The sequence below is a fragment of the Phyllostomus discolor genome, chromosome 5 (genome assembly GCF_004126475.2).
Source record: "Phyllostomus discolor isolate MPI-MPIP mPhyDis1 chromosome 5, mPhyDis1.pri.v3, whole genome shotgun sequence".
NCBI lineage: Eukaryota > Metazoa > Chordata > Mammalia > Chiroptera > Phyllostomidae > Phyllostomus > Phyllostomus discolor.
The window spans coordinates 11320298-11339114 of record NC_040907.2 but is presented as its reverse complement, the minus strand read 5'-3'; the positions used below and the strand labels follow the sequence as shown (position 1 = coordinate 11339114).

General features: G+C 53.7%; 1 protein-coding gene across 5 annotated transcripts in view; it reads left to right on the top strand.

Moving 5' to 3' along the window:
* Positions 1 to 18817, top strand: part of UBR4 (ubiquitin protein ligase E3 component n-recognin 4) — a 119069-nt gene that overhangs the window by 88122 nt on the left and 12130 nt on the right. For all 5 annotated transcript variants that reach the window (XM_036025400.1, XM_036025398.1, XM_036025397.1 and 2 more), the window contains 16 exons: positions 57 to 166; positions 786 to 927; positions 1319 to 1400; positions 1712 to 1885; positions 3913 to 4034; positions 5238 to 5435; positions 6088 to 6168; positions 8955 to 9042; positions 9580 to 9707; positions 10583 to 10690; positions 11210 to 11329; positions 12075 to 12265; positions 12907 to 13080; positions 13413 to 13512; positions 16924 to 17142; positions 18044 to 18157. In XM_036025400.1, the coding sequence (XP_035881293.1) occupies positions 57 to 166; positions 786 to 927; positions 1319 to 1400; positions 1712 to 1885; positions 3913 to 4034; positions 5238 to 5435; positions 6088 to 6168; positions 8955 to 9042; positions 9580 to 9707; positions 10583 to 10690; positions 11210 to 11329; positions 12075 to 12265; positions 12907 to 13080; positions 13413 to 13512; positions 16924 to 17142; positions 18044 to 18157 (2151 nt within the window). The remainder of the gene's footprint in view (positions 1 to 56; positions 167 to 785; positions 928 to 1318; positions 1401 to 1711; positions 1886 to 3912; positions 4035 to 5237; positions 5436 to 6087; positions 6169 to 8954; positions 9043 to 9579; positions 9708 to 10582; positions 10691 to 11209; positions 11330 to 12074; positions 12266 to 12906; positions 13081 to 13412; positions 13513 to 16923; positions 17143 to 18043; positions 18158 to 18817) is intronic.

The window sequence follows — 18817 nt, the reverse complement described above, 5'->3', positions numbered from 1 at the left end:
GGGGGCGTGCCGAGAGGCCGCCACCTGAGCCAGGGGCTCCCTCCTGTGCCCTGCAGGTGCTCTTCACTCCGGCCACACAGGCTGCCCGGCAGGCGGCCTGCACCATTGTGGAAGCTCTGGCCACCATTCCCAGCCGCAAGCAGCAGGTCCTCGACCTCCTCACCAGGTACCACGTGAGGGTGGGAGGGGGAGAGCGGCCAGACCACGGCTAGAGCCTTTTCTGCTTTCCCAGGGGAGCCCGTAGCTCAGGGTGATGGGAGGCGTGTCCGTGCTCTAACATCTCGTTCCATGTGGAGGGCCACAGAGACAGAAAGGGTGGAAAGCTGGGGTTTAGTGGTGGCGGCACCAGCTTACGAGCATATAAATGCTTGGCGTGCGTTATCTCATTTAATCCTCACAGCAACCTGGGCTTAAAGGGGCTGGTCCACTTCTCCACCGGAAGGCAGTGTTTGAGTTCAGGCGGTCTAATGCCAAGGCCAGCGTTGTTGGCCACCCTGTGGAACACTCCCCTTCCGAGGGGTTCGGTCAGAAGCAGGCTCGCTGCCCAGATAGTCACTGTCCATACTTTGGTGCTCGTTCTAAATGAGTATGGTCATCCTATGCCATTCCCTGGTGTGTACTCCAGGCTCTTCCCTAGTTTGGGGAGTTCCCGCGTGGGAAGTTCGGGTTTTCTCAAGGAAGGGGGAGTGAAGGCCAGCACAAGTGGAAGGTGGAAGGAGCGTGAGGAACTAGGAGGCCGTAGGAGCTACTTGAGCTCTCACGGAGCCTGTCTGTCTCGGTGGCAGTTACCTGGACGAAGTGAGCACGGCCGGCGAGTGTGCCGCTGAGTACCTGGCTCTCTACCAGAAGCTCATCGCTTCCGCCCACTGGAAAGTCTACCTGGCAGCTCGGGGCGTCCTGCCCTACGTGGGCAACCTCATCACCAAGGTACCCCCTGCGTCCCAGGGGAGCCCTTTCCCTAGTTCCACCAGTGATCTCTTTCTCTGATACACGCTTTGCAATATTCTCTTGTGCTGAGAAGAAATGTTTGTTGAAAATATTATTTTTGTGACTCCATTGTATTTGTCACAAGGATGCGGCAATCTGTTGGGGGCACTTAGGCCCTTCCAGTTTTTAAGCAATCCCTGACCATCAGTGCAGCCATGCTTGGCTTCTTGGACAGGGGGTCTGCAAAGGTTCAGCCTCAGGGACCGTTAGAACAAAGTGTGAGGACTACATAGTGTCTTTGGTTGGTGCTGCAAGCTCCCGGACCGGCGGTGGAGGTGACCAGTGTCATCGACAGCGCTGTCACACTAACTGTGCTTCTCGTCCTGTCCAGGAAATAGCCCGCTTGCTCGCCCTGGAGGAGGCCTCCCTGAGCACCGACCTGCAGCAGGGCTATGCCCTCAAGAGTCTCACAGGTAGAGAGAGCCGCCGGCCCTTCCTTTGGGGCCCGACCCCCAGTTCCTGGGGTGGGGAGTCGGCTCTCTTCCCTCACGTGTTGGCCGTAGTGCACATGCAAGCTCTGCACGCTTCTCCTCACCTGCGGGTTTACGTGTTCGAGCGCCTGCTCTCTGCTGACTAGTCCCCTTCGTGGAGCACCTGCTCTGTGCCAAGCACCGAGATGGCTTTTTCCTGCCTTTGAGTTGCCAATAATCTTTTGAAGACACAGCCCTTTCTCGCTTATATTCTCATCCAGAGCTCTTGCAGCAACTCTTCCCTGTCCCCACAGGCCTTCTCTCCTCCTTCGTCGAGGTGGAATCCATCAAAAGGCACTTTAAAAGCCGCTTGGTGGGCACCGTGCTGAACGGGTACCTGTGCCTGAGGAAGCTGGTGGTGCAGAGGACCAAGCTGATCGACGAGACCCAGGACATGCTGCTGGAGATGCTGGAGGACATGACCACAGGTAGTGCTGCCCGGCGGCCGGAGCCCAAGGCCCCGCGTCCCTTCTAGGTCTGCCTGGGATGCTGGTCTGATCTCCTGAGTTCTGCAGAGCTGGGGCAGGGGGGTCGGGGGAGGCATGGCCGTGCCTTCCCGTGAGGAGGGAGGAGGAACTCCTCCGAGAGAAAACTGGGTTGTGGAGCTGCAAAGCCCCAGAGCGGGGCCGGTCCAGTGTGGGCTTTGGGGACGGCGCCGGGAGCAGGAACAGGCCAGGGGCTCTCAGACTGGCGTCTTCCCTGGTTCTGGGAGCCCTGAGCCGCTCGCTCTCATCCTCGTCTCTCCGCCGCTCTTCCGTGGGGCTCACCTCCCCGTGCCTTCGCGCTGATTGTGGGTGGCCTCCTCTGTTCCGTCGTTCAGTTCATTGACTTTTTCTGTGCTCCGTGCTACCTGTTCGTCCACCCGTTGTGTCCTTCTTGTTGACACTTCCCATCCCTTTTATAGTCTTTCAACATCAAACGTGTTTCTGTGCCTGATGATAATTTTAAAGTTGGAAATATTTATTGATTCCATTCAGCTCTTTGTTATTTTGGCTCTTGTTTATCGTGCCTTAGTTGTTTTTTTTTTTTTTTTGTATTTTGTGATTCTTGACTGTGTTTGGGGGATTTATCTGAGGAAATTCTCCAGGACCTGAGTCAGAGGTGGGGCTTTCCAGGGAGGATTTGAAACAGCTTCCACGAGGCCTCTGGGGGCACTGCCCTCCCGGGGCTCCCCGCAGCAGCGTTCTGAACCTCGGGCTTTCAGATCTCGTAGGTGGTGGGGGTCACAGACCGCTGTGAGCAGCTGAGCTCTCCGAGATTGCTCCCGCCCCCGCACTCATTGCCACATCTTACGGGAAGACAGTATTTGCCTTGGGGAAGGGAGAGTCATTTCTAGTTGGCCTGTACATGGAGGTATGCAGCTCTCTTGGGGTACCAGGGGTGTGTGTGTGTGTGTGTGTGTGTGTGTGTGTGTGGCGTGTTCCTGCTAAGCTTTCTGCCTGGCAGGCGTGGGGCTTTGTGTCCGGCTGTGAAATCTTGGCAGGTTATGGAAACTGAAGCTCAGAGCAAAAGCAGCCTTGATGTTTGTTTTTTATTTTCTTTTCTTTCAGATTTTATTTATTTCTAGACGAGGGTAAGGGAGAGAGAAAGAGAGGGAGAGAAACGTTGAAGTGCGAGATACATTGACCGGTTGCCTCTCTCCCACCCCATTTGGGGACCTGGCCTGCAACCCTGGCATGTGCCCTGACTGGGAATCGAACCAGTGACCCTTCTGTTCTCAGGCCAGCGCTCATCCACTGATCACACCAGCCAGGGTGCCTCTGTGTTCCTCTAACTTCCCTAGTCACTCTTAAATTTGGCTTTTCATTCTTTGCTAGTGTGGCAGTCCACTGATACCTTTTTATTCAGTATTTTAAGTTGTTTCTAAGTAGTGAGAAGTGGGAAGTTGGTCAGGAAACACAGTCTGCTATGTTGCCAGACATGGAGGTCCTTCTGTTGCCATTTTCATTCCACCACACTCAGATGGTTCGTGACCTTGTCGGTTGGACCCTTTTCAAGAGGGTATTTCTCCTTCCTCGTGTGATTTGAAGTTATGTCTGTGGTTTGCAGAAGGCAATCTACATGACCTTTTAGAACGAAGCTTATAACTTCCCTTAGATTTGACTGGAATACCATTAGGATCATGTCCAAGTGTCAGATACTTGCCATTTTGGAGCCCCTGTATTGATTGGTCAGGAGAAGGAGAGGTTGTGGTTCTGCGAGGAGGATGTGTGTCCAGCTAACCATGACGCATGGCGTGGACTTGGGCGTTGAGGCTTCCAGCTGGAGTGAGGTCCGAGTATTAGACCCAGCTGGCCTCACGTCTCCGGTGGAACCATTGACGCTCCCACGTCGGGCATTTGGAGGCTGGCCAGGCAGAAGGAGGTGGTTAGCAATGGGGCCTCTCAAAGCGTCGCCATGGTTTGTGGGTGAGAACTGCTCCCCTGGCTGACTTGGCCACTCTGGTTTCGGGCAGGAACAGAATCGGAAACCAAGGCCTTCATGGCCGTGTGCATCGAGACGGCCAAGCGCTACAACCTGGACGACTACCGGACTCCCGTCTTCATCTTCGAGAGGCTCTGCAGCATCATCTACCCTGTAAGCGGCGGCGCTCCCCGCGCCCCTCTGTGTGTCCGCGGGAGCCTTTCCGCCAGGAACCTCTCGGCGGCGCGTTACAGTCCTCAGCAGTCTTACCACCTGTGGGCCGCTTAGTTACCATTTTATTTTATTTTATTTTATTTTATTTTATTTCTAAAGGTTTTATTTATTTATTTATAGAGACGGGGGGAAGGAGGGAGAAAGAGGGAGAAACATCAGTATGAGAGAGAAACATCGATCAGTTGCCTCTTGCAGGCCACCAACCAGGGACCCAGCCCACAACCCAGGCGTGTGCCCTGACTGGGAATCGAGCCAGCAGCCTTTCGGTCCATGGGCTGGTGCTCAGTGCACTGAGCCACACCAGCCAGGGCCAGCCAACATTTTAGGAAGCACCACTGACAGACATAAAACCAAAAGCAGCCTCATAATTTTCCTGTTCCCAGTGATGGAAAACTGAAGACCTTCCTTGGTCTTACTTGCCAAATATAAAGTCAAGGTCAGCCTTTTTTGTTGTTGTTAAACTAGGTCTAATCTTCCATTGCCAAAATCCCATTGCTCGTCAACCCAACATGCTATGAAGGAACGTTGAGCTGTGGTGTAAGGACGTTCTCACACACCCTCCTCCCCGTTTTGGGTGCATGCACATCCGTGTCTGTTTCCCTAGCCTGAGCCGTAGAGAAGCAGGGTGTGATCCAAAGACCCCTTCCTGTTACCGAGCAAGGGAGAGAAACACCGGGATCCTCAGTTACAGATGAGAGGTCATGCATCTCTTATGACCTCTCACGGGGTGGGGCATGCCTGATGCTGTGTAATGTAGAGCAGACCCTTTTCGGGACTTGAGGGCCACCGGTGACAAAGTCACCTGGCCCCAGCTTGGTCGGCATCCCATGAGACGAGCCGGCTGAGGAGAGACCCCCACCCCCATTCCGCTGTGCGCTTATTTTGGTGTATGGCTTCCACACGCCACTCCTTGTCTGCCCACTTTGTGATGCTGTCTCTCCCATGGGGACGTGCTTGAGAAGTGATGCTGTTTGAATTATATTTGGATTTTTTGAATCGACCCAAGCTCCCTGTTCTTTAAGTCTTTAAATGTGCAAGGGGCTGGATGAGTCTGGCATGTCCCTCAGAGCGGTCATGGAACATGGTATAAATCTAAGAGGCCTTGGCCGTCCCTCCTGATGCCTCCTTCTCTCTGTCCTTTAGGAGGAGAATGAAGTCACTGAGTTCTTTGTGACCCTGGAGAAGGACCCCCAACAAGAAGACTTCTTACAGGGCAGGATGCCCGGCAACCCTTACAGCAGCAACGAACCGGGCATTGGGCCACTGATGAGGGATATAAAGAACAAGATCTGCCAGGACTGTGACTTGGTGGCTCTCCTGGAGGATGACAGTGGGATGGAGGTAACAAGCGTGGGGCAGTGCTGCTGTGGTTCAGAGTGTGGGCCGGGACCAAATCCAGGTTTCTGCCCTTGGGAGCTGATTAACCTTGGGCAGCTAGCTGGCCTCAGCTTTCTCATCTGCGAGTGGGGCTCATGATTCCCACCGGCTTGACGTAAAGTTAATAACCTGTCAAAGGCCCTGCCCCGCCTGCCATGCTTGTCATGGCGTAGACTCACTGTTCTCATTGCTTGGGCAGAGGCCTCCTGGTGACTCCCAGCTGATGTCCGTAACTGCTGGCCCTTCAGCTCTCGTGCAGATGCCTGGCTCTGTGTCTGGTGTTATCATGCACATGATGAAAACCATGTTGGGTGAAACAGAAAATTGCCTTTTCTGGTGCTGAGGCTGAAATGGACTCAGGCTAAGAGAAGGTCCTTGGCAGGGATTTGTAGCCTGGGGTCCATGGTTTGGGTTAAAGGGTGTTTGTAACCCATGAGATCGTGTACAGAATTCTGTGTCGTGCACACATGCACATTTTTTAAGAGAGGGAGACTCGGTTGATCCTCGACACATGAAAGTCAGGAGTTGAGCCGCCGCTGTAAAGTGCCCTTTGATCTCGAAGTGTGCCTGCCCTACAATTACCTGGAATAACAGCCTCGTCTGCTTTTCCGTTCAGCTTCTAGTGAACAATAAAATCATTAGTTTGGACCTTCCTGTGGCTGAGGTTTACAAGAAGGTCTGGTGCACCACGAACGAGGTATGTGCTTGTTTCTTCGTGCTTGGGGGTGCGGTTTGACTTGCTGATGTGTGCAGACTCGAACCGGGGGAGCCGCTGTCGGCCGTCACTTCCCCAGCTCGCAGCAGCGCTGCTGAGGCGTCTGTCTGCCCCTGCTCGTGCCTGTGTGGGGAAGCCAGGCCTCGTGTCCTCCTCTGAGGCAGCTGGCCAGTGCAGAGCTTCATGGGAGGGTGGGTGGGTGTGTGTCCTGGCGGTGTGCAGCGGGCGGGGCGATGTCTCAGGAGCACTGCAGCGGGGACGCCTGCTGCCTCCTACCCGTTGAAGACAGACACCTCGTGACTGAGGTTGATCCCCAGCTCTTTAGGGCCTGCTTACTTATCTGAACATGTTCCCGGTGGCTGTGCCAGGGAGGCGTAATTTCTGTTTTACTAGTTGGGGAGTTGAGGCTCAAACAGGCAGTTAGTGCTGAGGAGGGGGAAGGGAGGCGGAGGAAGCCCAGCTCTCTGGTCCTCTTGGCCACCTCGGTGCTCTGTCTGCTCGTGAAAGCCCGAGTCAGCTCCCTTCTCGTCCCCTCCCTCTTCTTTTTCTGACCTCCTGTTCCTTCCTTCCTTTCTCCCACCTTTCTTTCTCGCTTTCCCATTTCTTCTCATCTCTTGTCCCTATTAAGGGGACATTTAGTAAATGAATCAAAGAATTGGTTCCAGCAAACTAGGGTCCCAGTGATGCACTGCATACTTTTCTAGACTTACTTCCAAGTATTTCTGTAGAGTTTAAGAAACCGGATTGGTAGCATGCTGTCGGCCTTTAACTTGCACATATTTTTACTCCTCCCGCTTCCCCACTGTGCTGGGAGTCCTGGACAGCATTTACTGTCAGCTGCCAGCTGGGTAGATCCGGTGCTGCTGGCTCAGGGACATGCAGAAGTTTGCCCTCCAGTGCGTCTTGTCGCTGACATTTTAGCATCAAAACAGAATGATACAGACTTAATCCCTGAGGCACATAAGAAATTCAGACCAGGCTTCTGTGGGCATCCTTGTAAATGGTGGCATGGAACCCAAAGAATACACATGGGCACCTCCCTTCTGAGCCATGAGGCAAGGTGGAAGTTGAGGGTCATTTGACCCCCACATTAGTGTGTTTAATCCACTGAGGGGTCATTCTGACGAGTCCAGAGTTTGTAGCAGCTTTTATTTGGGGCTTCATCCACTCCCCTTCTTGCTTCCCGATAAATAGCCCACCTCCTTGGCTCCTGGCTGGAGCCTGTCCTCTCTTCTAAGTCTGTCCATGGTCTGTGGCTGTTCCCTCTCAGCACCCACTGAGTGTCCACAGCTGAGAAGCCCTCCTGACAAGTTCTCTCCTCCAGGACCTTCTTCCTCCTGATGCGGATCATGGGCTCGGAGACGGCATCGTTTCATATAGCGCGACCTCAAGTGCCCATTTCTCACCTCCACTATTCTCATCTCCTCTGTTCTCATCTCCGCTATTCTCATCTCCTCTGTTCTCATCTCCACTATTCTCACCTCCACTATTCTCATCTCCTCTATTCTCATCTCCGCTATTCTCACCTCCACTATTCTCATCTCCTCTGTTCTCATCTCCACTATTCTCATCTCCTCTGTTCTCATCTCCACTATTCTCACCTCCACTATTCTCATCTCCTCTATTCTCATCTCCACTATTCTCATCTCCTCTGTTCTCATCTCCACTATTCTCATCTCCTCTGTTCTCATCTCCTCTCTTCTCATCTCTATTATTCTCATCTCCACTATTCTCATCTCCTCTGTTCTCATCTCCACTATTCTCACCTCCACTATTCCTCTCTTCTCATCTCTATTATTCTCATATTCCCGGTGAGAGTAACGGAGATGCTGGAGCGCCTGCCTCATTACCTGGAGTGCAGTGAACGCTCACGACCCTCCAGAGCGCTGTAACCTTCTAATTACTGAAGACTTACTCTTTGTTGACCCATCAGTGTAGAGTTCCAGACTGAGGAAGTTCAGATGAATTTGCACCTTGCCAGGTGGTTACATGTAGGCCATAGGCTCTCTGTAGGCAAAGGCTGATGTATTGTCTTTCCTTGCTTCTGATTCCTGAGACGTGAATCAGAGCTCTTTGATTCTGTTGACCTCCCTTGCCTTGACTCTTTGAGTGGTAGTCCTTCCGGGTTAGAGTTTTTGTCCTGAAGATGCAGGCCTGGCATTAGACCCAGGCTTGTAGCTGAGTAACTTTGCACAAGCTGCTGTAACCTGGTGCGAAGGGTAACGTGAAGTTCTTAATTAGCATAGGACTTAGCACAGAGTAAAACAGTGAGTAATAGTTGTTAGTGTTGTTACCTAGAGTTTTAATGGAATTAAATGAGATAATGTCTGTAAAAGGCTTCCTACAGTTCCTGGCCTAAACAGATGCTAAATAAGTTAGCTTTCTTTCCCCTAAGACAGGGGTATCAAACTCATTTTCACCGGGGGCCACATCAGCCTCGTGGTTGCCTTCAAAGGGCCGAATGTAAGTTTAGCTTACATGTAACTGCTCCTTAACCAGGGCCAGGAGCTCAGCACTGCTGCCGGGTAGGAACAAGGTGCCCGCCAAGTAAAACAAGGTGGAGGCCGGATTTGGCCTGTGGTCCTTGTGTTTGCCACCTGTGCCCTAAGTGAAATGCAGTGCGTTTGCATTCCAGGTTCTGTGGTTCACATCTTATAGAGAAATAGAAGTTATCTGTGTCGCTGAGGCATTAAAGCAAGACCAGGTGTTGTTTCTTTGCATTTTCTGGGCCTGATCACAAGTACCTTTCTCCAACTTCCTCTGCTCAGGGAGAGCCCATGAGGATTGTTTATCGGATGCGGGGGCTGCTTGGCGATGCCACCGAGGAGTTCATCGAGTCCCTGGACTCCACGACAGGTACGGCCCCTTCGCACGTAACTGCTGCAGGCCGAATTCGGGGGCCGGCACTGGTCAGCAGCTCATGTCCTGGGACCTGGGGGTGTTCTGGGCAGGTGCTCTCTTGTACGCCTGGTCGGAATTGAAGGGAGATTACTTCTCCAACTGAGGAGGGAAACAGGCATCTATGGTCTGATTCAGATACCTCTGGGGTTGGGGAGGGAAAAAAACCAACCTTGGGGAAAAGAATGCAAATTAGCAACAAATCTGAGGTCAGATTTATTTTTAGCTTGCTTCTCCACATCCCCCAAGAGTGGTTGTGGTGCTTGTATTTTCACATATTTGAGTAAATAATTTTAACTGATTGGAATATTCTAAAAAGCTGCTAGAGTGAGGTAGTGTAGTTTAATATCTAACATCAGTCCCTTTTATTTGCTGTGTCTTTGCTGGAGATGTGAAAAAGGGAACAAGTCATCAGCCTGGAAGAGGGCTGTCAGTTTTATTCCCAGTTTTACTCCCCTTTCCCTCTGCCTCTGCTCGGCTTCCCTGCTCCCCCAGATGAAGAAGAAGATGAAGAGGAGGTGTACAAGATGGCTGGTGTGATGGCCCAGTGTGGGGGCCTGGAGTGCATGCTGAACAGGCTGGCGGGGATCAAAGATTTCAAGCAGGGACGCCACCTTCTAACGGTGAGTTGGAGGCAGTGCAGTGGGACCAGCTTTCTGCTGTGGGAGAGGCCCCTGTGGAAAGAAGTTCATGGTCATTGTGCCGTTGAGCCCTAGAGGGCAGCGTGGTGCCGTGGACCAGTGCAAGCCGGTGAAGGACCTGGCAGCTTCCCTGAGCCCTCTGCGTCCAGGCGCCCTTTCCCCACTACCCTCTTCCTGGCCCACACCCCGAACGCCAGTGTGATGGCAGCCTTCTGCCATGTCCCTGTAGTGACCTGTGGAGCCATGTCTAACAGTCTTTTCCTACAAAAGGCTGTACTGGGTCTGTTACTATTTTTTTAAATGGACTTTATAAGTAACTTTTTCACTTCTTGTAGGATTCCGTTTGGTTACTCGTCTGTCTCATTACTAAAGAGCAGAGGAGTCCAGTGGCAGCACAGATATCTCACTACGATTACTACCTCCAGTGGGTGTGAGGACACACATCACCGTGCCCACGCTTTAAATGACCTGCGTGGTTCTGAGCCCCCACAGGCCATGAGCTTGGAGTCTTCCTGTTGACCGTTAGTTCCGAGTTAGTACTAGAATCCCCCCGAGACAGCGGAGCATCACCTGCTCCGTTAGGAATTTGGTGTCTGCTCTAGGTTTAGAGATGGTGAGAGGTCCACCAGCCTACGAGGGCTCCTGCTGGAGAACACTGCCGTTCAAAATGCCTAGCTGACGTGAGATCCCAGCCACCTTACCGTGCCCCCTTAGGGATTACTTCCCTCTGTGTCTTCTGGGTTTCAGGAGGAGGACCTGCTGATGATACATCACGTCTCTTAAACGTTCCTTCCTGCTCGTCCCCACACCTCCACTCTCTGATGGTCTCGTGGGTCTTGACTGGCTTTTCTTGTCAGGTGCTGCTGAAATTGTTCAGTTACTGCGTGAAGGTGAAAGTCAACCGGCAGCAGCTGGTCAAGCTGGAAATGAACACGTTGAACGTCATGCTGGGGACGCTAAACTTGGTAAAGAGTGTGGGCTGCAGGAGATGAGGACTGAGTCTTGGAAGTCCTGGGTGGGAGAAAGACCGCTCAGTTCTGGACTCAGATGCAGTGGTCTGTGGCCTTCAGGCCCTTCGTCTGTCTGTCCGACTGGTGCGGAGGCCCCTTCAGGATGGTTCGGGCTGCCCCTTCTCCTCCTGCTGGCTCACCCCCACGCTGCTGCCGTGACATCCAAGAGCTGTCTTGTCCCCTTCCAGGGTTCAGATCAGAGGCAGAGGAAGTTACTTCTTACAACACTCCAGACCACACACCAGTGGAAAGTAGTGCTCCTCACCTCGGGGCCACCAGAGAGCATTCTGGGACGTGACATTTTCACCCTTCTCAAAGGCCTGCGTGCTGGTCTTACTCTGAGCACACGCACACACACACACACATGGACAGTCTCTGGGAAACGAGGCCATGAAGGGTGTCTGTAAGGGGCAGATAGCATCAGCAGTGAGTGGCTGTGTCGTTGCCCCAGAGTGACTGTGTCTCCTCCCCCAGGCCCTGGTGGCAGAGCAGGAGAGCAAGGACAGTGGTGGGGCAGCTGTGGCCGAGCAGGTGCTCAGCATCATGGAGATCATTCTGGATGAGTCCAATGCCGAGCCCCTGAGTGAGGACAAGGTGAGTGCGCCTGACCTGTGGATCTGTAGGCTCTGAGGATCTGCCCTGTCTCGTTGCCAGCAGCGGGCTTGCGTGTGTCTGTGTCAACAAGAATGCTGGAACCTGCTCAACTCATAGGAATGGCAAGGCTCAGCTAGTTAATGGTGACATCATTGCACTGAAGCCTGAAAGTGGTGGATTCAGAGGAAATAAAGCTGCTAAGGGTGTTCTTTCACTCAGAAGCGCTCATTAAGGGAGCTCTGGCATGTTCCAGCTGACAGACATGGCCCTGGTCCAGCCCCTCATTTCACAGTTGAAGAAACGGGGCCTAGAGAGACAGACGAAGTGAGCTGTTCGGTGTTACACGGTTGGAGCCTAGAACCCAGGTCTCCAGCTCCCAGTTCAGTTTCTCTCTGCGATCATCGTGCAGAGAGATAACGCAGAGAGAATGCTGCGCCATCACCGTCCTCCATTCTCGTGGGTGCTGATGTTTTGGCTAGAGAGATGCCCAGATGAGTTTCAGGTAGCAGCATTCTCTGGGGGAGGGAGAGACTGCATCGGTCTATTTTGAGCACTTGAGACTATTAAGAGCCATCACAGACACTGAGAAGGTACTTTATCAAGTGGAACTCGCACTCTTTATTCCCCAGAAAGTGCCGAGACACCGTTCTTTTAGGGCTGCTTTGGTGGCTGATGGAGGTGCTGCAGCCAAAGTCCTGACCCGATTACGGGCCCTTCCGCCCTCCCGCCCTCTTTCCTACTGCAGGGCAACCTCCTCCTGACAGGGGACAAAGATCAGCTCGTGATGCTCCTGGACCAGATCAACAGCACCTTCGTTCGCTCCAACCCTAGCGTGCTGCAGGGCCTGCTGCGCATCATCCCGTACCTTTCCTTCGGGGAGGTGGAGAAGATGCAGATCTTGGTGGAGCGGTTCAAGCCCTACTGCAGCTTTGATAAGTACGTTGCCTGGATTTCGTGCAGCCGAGGGGGAGTCCCTGCGACAGCGCTGAACTAGTTGTGGGAGATGGAGGAAGCACCCCTGGGATTTCTGTTAGGTCTCTGTGTGCCAGTCTGGCTGGTCTTTAAGGGGCTCGATTTAGTTGGAGATTCTGTAATTAATATATAGGGTCCAGTGGAAGTAAGGCCTGCTTGAGTGTGGTTGGTAGGGTAATAATATGGGTGTAGTAATTCATAGTTTTAATTTGAACATTTCACCTAAAATGTCGCATGGTGTGCTTGAGTATGATGTTGTTATGTTACAGAGTTACATGCTTATGGTTTTGTAATAGGGGATTTTGTAATTAAAAAGGGGGTGTTATTTGTGCCGGACCCTGTATATTGTGTTAAACTGGTGAGTGGATGTAGGATGGGAGGAGGGTAGGACAGAGCTGGGGAGATGCCATGTGGGCAAAAGCGTGAACACAGAGAACGTTGGGAGTCTGGGTGACGGAGCAGGCGGCAGGGAGAGTGACAGGAACCAGACCGGCAGGTTCTTCGTGCCAGGCCACGGAGTTTAGAGTTGATCCCGCAGACTGTTGGAGATTGTTCAGCTGTGTTATTCCCTTCACACCTTCAGACTCGTCCCTCCTTCTGCCTAGGTATGATGAAGACCACAGTGGCGACGATAAAGTCTTCCTGGACTGCTTCTGTAAAATAGCAGCCGGCATCAAGAACAACAGCAACGGGCACCAGCTGAAGGACCTGATTCTCCAGAAGGGCATCACCCAGAATGCACTTGACTACATGAAAAAGCACATTCCCAGTGCCAAGAAGTAAGGAGCAGCTCCAGCAAAGTGCCTCCTTCCCTTCCCCTCTCCCCGGTTCCTTTTCTCCTCCACCATCTTGGCATAATTGTTCCCTTTTGCCCATCTCGGACAGCTCCCTCCTCTTCTGGAAACTGCCAGGGTGACCCCTGAGCGGCTGCAGAGTCCTTGAGCAGCAGCCTCTGGTTTCTGTTTGGAGTACCTCTCTCTCTTGAGTCCCAGCCATGGTCCTTCATGGTTGTGTCATCTTGGCTCGTGTTTAAACGAGCCGGAGTCAACAGCTGGTGTCCGGGTAGCCTCTGCCTCTCCGGCCTGCTGAACGGTCTTCCTTTGCTTTGCAGCTTGGATGCTGACATCTGGAAGAAGTTTTTGTCTCGCCCGGCCCTGCCATTCATCTTGAGGCTTCTCCGGGGGTTGGCCATCCAGCACCCTGCCACCCAGGTGAGTAGCCAGCCTGCATGTAGACCTTGTTCTGCAGGCAGGACACGTCGGGTGAGGAAACCACACACTGTCTTCCCCTCTCCCGGGACTGAGTGATGATGATGCCATCATGCTTAGCCTTGAGACATGACCTCCCCTCGTCCATGCAGCTCCTGGCGTGGCCGAGGCTCTTCGGGGTGGCCCGGCTCAGCTCTCCGTGGAGAGGGTGAAGTGCTGTTTGTGATTTCCTCACGCGGCTCCTTCTTACCTGGGGCTTTGTTGTCTCCCGGGGCAGCTGAGCCGCAGTGGGACTGTGGGGGTGCGGCTGGCCCCACTGTCACAGTTTGTCCGCAACGTCGGGACCCTCATCACCGCCGATTTCTGCCCTGCATTGGGCAGCTAAAAACTGGGCGGTGACAGAGGCCCGCTGCCGCTCTTCCTTTCTGCCCCCCGCCCCCCCCCCCCCCCGGCCCACGGGGCTGCGGCATCCGTTAGCCCTCATAGGTCCTGACTGGTCTGCGACAGTGGCCAGGCTGGATGTTTATTTTATATTTTTTTAAGATTTTATTTATTTTTAGAGAGGGGGGAAAGGAGAAAGAGTAGGAGAAAACCATCAATGTGTGGTTGCCTGTCACACTTCCCCTACTGGGGACCAGGCCCCCAACCCAGGCATGAGCCCTGATGGGGAGTGAAACCTGCGACCCTTTGCTTCGCAGTCCAGCACTCAGACCGCTGAGCCACACCAGCCAGGGCTGGATTTTTTAAAACTTTTCATGTTGAGATCATTGTAGATTCACATGCAGTTGTTAAGGAATGAGACAGAGAAATCATACATACATGTACCCACTGCCCGGTGTGTCTCAGTGGTAACATCTTGGAAAGCTAGCAAATACCGCAGCCAGGGGATTGACACTGGTGCAGTCCCGGTCCAGGGCAGTCTCAGCCCCACTGGCGCCCTCCTGTTGCACCGTGAGAGCCACCCCCACGCGCTCCCACCCCCACACCGCTGACCCCTGGTCCGTTCTCCATTTCTGTAACTTTGCCATTTCAGGAACATGATATAAATGGAATCATGCAGCATGTAACCTTTTGGGGGCTGGCTTTTTTCACTCAGGATAATCTTCTGGAGATGTCATCTGGGATGTATGCAGTGTTTGTTCCTTCTCATTGCTGAGGGGTGTGCATGGTGCGGATGCACCACGGCGGGTCTGACCCATTCAAGGACTCCGGGGCTGTTTCCAATGTGGGACGGTCACAGATAAAGCTGCTCCGAGTGTTCGTGTGCAGGTTTTGGTGGGAGTGTAAGTGTCCACTGCTCTGGGGTGAGGGCCCAAGAGGACAACTGCTAGTCTCGAGCTCAGTGTCACAAGGAGCTGCCGGACTGCTTTCTGGAGCGATGACAGCATGTTGCAGTGGCCCCCCCCCCCGCCCCCCGAGGTGCACGGGTGATGATCCACCTTTCCTCCGAGTCCTCGCCAGCCCTGGGGCTGTTGCTGTTTTCTCTCCGAGCCGTTCTGGTAGATGGGTCCTGACATCTTAGTGTGGTTTCCATTGGTATTTCCCTGACGGCTCATGAACCTGCACGTCTGTCTCTTCACGTGCTTCGTCTGTGTATCTTCGGTGAAATGTCTGTTCATGTCTCTCTTTTTTTGTTTTTTAATGTACAGTTTTTAGAATCCTCAGGGCTGGGCTTTTTTTCTGTTTATAGTGTTCTACCTTGAATATAGTTCTACATTCTTACTTGGTGTCAGTTTTGATAACTCGTTTCAGAAACGTTGTGTTAATAATTTGGTTGCAGACGAGGTTCTTCCGTCTCTCTTACCCAAATCTCCCTTGTTCTAAGCTTTTGTTCAGTTTGGTGGAGATGGTCATAATTAATACATCTTTGTGGTGATAGCTTTTCCTACGTAAGAGTCTTACGTTGTTTTTCTTATCCTTGCGGCGTCTCTCTTGAATGTGGATAAATGAAGAGACTGAGCTGACAACACAGTACATTTAGAACAAATCTACTGATAGCCAGGCTTACTATTAGTTACTAAATCTAATTACTTTCTTTAGAATAAGGCTTATCTAGGTAGGTACTTGGCATTCACACTTCTGGCCATTCACTTTTATCCCAGCACTGACTTACTGAGCTCCTGTTGTGTGCCTATGCTGTGCGAGGCCGAGGAGAGCAGTTAGTGAGGTGGAGGGGGAGTGGATTCCGCAGAGACCTGGGAAGTGGAATAAAGGGACCTGGGGGCTGGTTGCGCATGGGGAGTGAAGGAGCTGGACGAATGAGGGCTCCGTTCGGTTTCTGGATTGGGTGACAAGGTGGATGGTGGTGCCAGAAGGAGGGGCAGCACCTAGGAGGTTTGAAGGAAGGTGAGGGAGAGTTCCTGAGGTTTTCTCTTAACACACAGTCTGTCCTCCTAACTAGAATGTGCCCTCTGGGAGGGTACGGTTTTTATTTCCCCAGCACCTGCGACGCTGCTTCACACGTAGCACACACCAGAGTGCTGAGTGCAGCCCGCCCATGGGATGGCTCGGCGGGCCCTCGCACTGCGGGCTCGGTGTCCAGGAGCCTGAGACATGAGGCACCCTGTACTTCTGCTGGGGCACAGACCTGAAGGGTTAAGGGAAGACTTACGGGCTCTAGCGAGTGGTCTGAGTTGGGTGCTGAGCTTTCACCTTGCACGTTGACTTTGCTGTTTTCGGTTTATTGTCAGACATGTAGAGCTTGTCATCGAATCACTCATGGCATGGGTGGTGCGGGTCTCAGTGCACTGGTGCTGGTCCCAGCGAGCTCGTCCAGAGAGCTTTCTCAGCCCACACCTGCCTTCGGTGTCCCGGTGCCCTCTGACACCGGTGCGGACCGCGGCGCTGCAGTGCACCGACTGCCAGCCTTTTCGGGCACAGCGGTTTCCTGTTGCTATATGTTTTAAAGTGTTTTCTTACCCCCAGTCCCACTTGCAGTTGTACCTCTGGACCCTGAGGTTGAGAAAACTCCCATGCTCCTTGGTTTGGTGAACCCAGGGGCTCCCGGTGAAGACTGCAGCAGAGTCCCTGTGACCGTCACGGGCCCGCTCTGCCCGGCACCGTCCCTGAGGCCCCCGCTCAGGCCTCTCCGCAGGTGCCGCTTCTCCAGGGAGCCTGCCTGTGCCTGGGCGCTTACATGTTGCCTGACTCGAAGGGTCACAGGAACCCTGGCGCTGCCCCGGTTTTATAGACAGAGGTGCTGAAGGGCATAGTGATGGGTCAAGGGTCATTGGCGGAGCCAAACTCTCTCCTCTTTGTCCAAACCTTTCAAAGTGTAGAATCAAAGGGTCTGTTTGAAATTTGACCAGATGACATGAGATTGTGCACAGTCTATTTTGTCTGAACCTTGACGCTCCTGGGAAGAATGCTGGTGAATAACTGGAGGCCTGCATCCCTCTGGTCCTTTCTTGGCAGGCTCTGATTGGAACGGACTCCATCACAAACCTGCATAAACTGGAGCAGGTGTCCAGCGACGAGGGCATCGGGACCCTGGCAGAGAACCTGCTGGAGGCGCTGCGGGAGCACCCAGACGTGAACAAGAAGATCGACGCCGCGCGCCGGGAGACGCGGGCCGAGAAGAAGCGCATGGCCATGGCGATGCGGCAGAAGGCTCTGGGCACCCTCGGCATGACGGTGAGGCCGCTCCCTGAGCGCCCCGTTTCTCGCCCTGCTGTTGAGACGGCCACGGCACAGTCGTGTGTGCACCGGGGCCGAGCTGGGGCTGCTGGGGAGCGTGAGCGTGAGGGCTGGGCAGAGGAAGAGGAGGGACCTGGGTGTGCTGGGCTTGCCACCTTCCTTAATCTTCCCAGCAACCCGCAGGGCTGTGGCTATTACTGTTCTGCTCTGTAGGTGAGACTCAGGGGAAGGGACTTCAGTTTGCAAAACAAGTAAAAGCGATGATAACCCTCGAGGATTCACTGTACGCCACGAGCTATACTTAGGTGCCTTACTTGTAAAATTTTATTTAAGCCTTCATGTCGTTCTATGAGGTATTAGTCATACCCATTTTCCAGATGAAGTGACTGAGGCTGCGAGGTGACATGCACAGGCCAGGGCACATAACTAGTAGGTGGGCGATGGGGTTTTGAGCCCGGGTCTGCACACGAAGACCTGTGCGCCGTGTTCGCTGTCCCGAGGCCCTGCAGGGAGCACAGCCCTCCGAGGGCCCCTGCAGGCAGCACACTTCCGAGTCGGCAGTTGGGACTCCCGTGGGAACAGTAAATGACTCACAATGCAGCGGCCTCGGCTGCTGAGAGCTGGTGCTGCTGGCACAAAGGAGGGGCTCTTTTGGTGGCGAGTGGCAGCTTGCCGGGCTTCCAGCCGGGTGGTCCCCTCTGCCTCCCTGCTTCCTTTGGGAAGAGGGTACAGGAGAGTCTGGGTCTCTACCTCACCAGAAGCCACAGGGGTTTCCTTTGATGCAACCGTCCTTTTGGTGTACGTGGAGGGTCAGCCCTGTCCCCGAGTGTCCCCAAGCTAGGGCGGGAGGGTGTGTGGAAATCCCCTCCTCACATGTCATCTGGGGTTCCCCCAACAGACAAACGAAAAAGGCCAGGTCGTGACCAAGACGGCGCTCCTGAAGCAGATGGAGGAGCTGATCGAGGAGCCGGGCCTCACGTGCTGCATCTGCAGGGAGGGGTACAAGTTCCAGGTACGGGCCTGGGCCTGGTGGCGCGCCTGCTGCCTCCCGTGCTGGCGGCCCTCGCCTGTGGGCCTTCCTGTTCCGGAGGGGCTGAGACTTGCCTCTTGGCCACTGTTCTTTACAGGCAGGAACATTGGCCTTCCCTGTCACCGTGGCTGCAGACGGCAGCCACTCATTGGATCCCGTCTCTGCTCGGCCCTGGGCCCAGGGCTTTATGTCAACTGCGTGATTTTGTCTTTAAACTTGTGAAAAGTCCCAGTTTGCGGATGAGAGAGCAAAGGTCATGGCGTAGAGCCAGAGCCCTGGGCTTTCAGAAATACACCACGCGGCTTCCGCTCAGGACACCTGGGGGATCAGCGCCCCCAACCAGAGTTATACCTGAAGAGAGCAGAGCACCAAGGGCCTCTGCTCTGTAGGGCCTGTTTGTTCCCCTAAATGCCTAAAAGGGGGGGACCCTTTCTCTCCAGCTCGAATTTATTGTTCAGCACCCACGCTGTTGAAGGGTGAGCCGCAGGCCCTGTGAGTCCTGCTGTGTGTGACACGGGCTCTCGGGGGCTGCCTGGTCCTTTCCGAAGAGCAATGATTTGTCAGGAAGGCGCTTTACTCCGTTTTTAGGTAGACGAGGCGGAAAGAAAAGCACGGTTGAAGCCTACATTTCTGCTCTTCCGT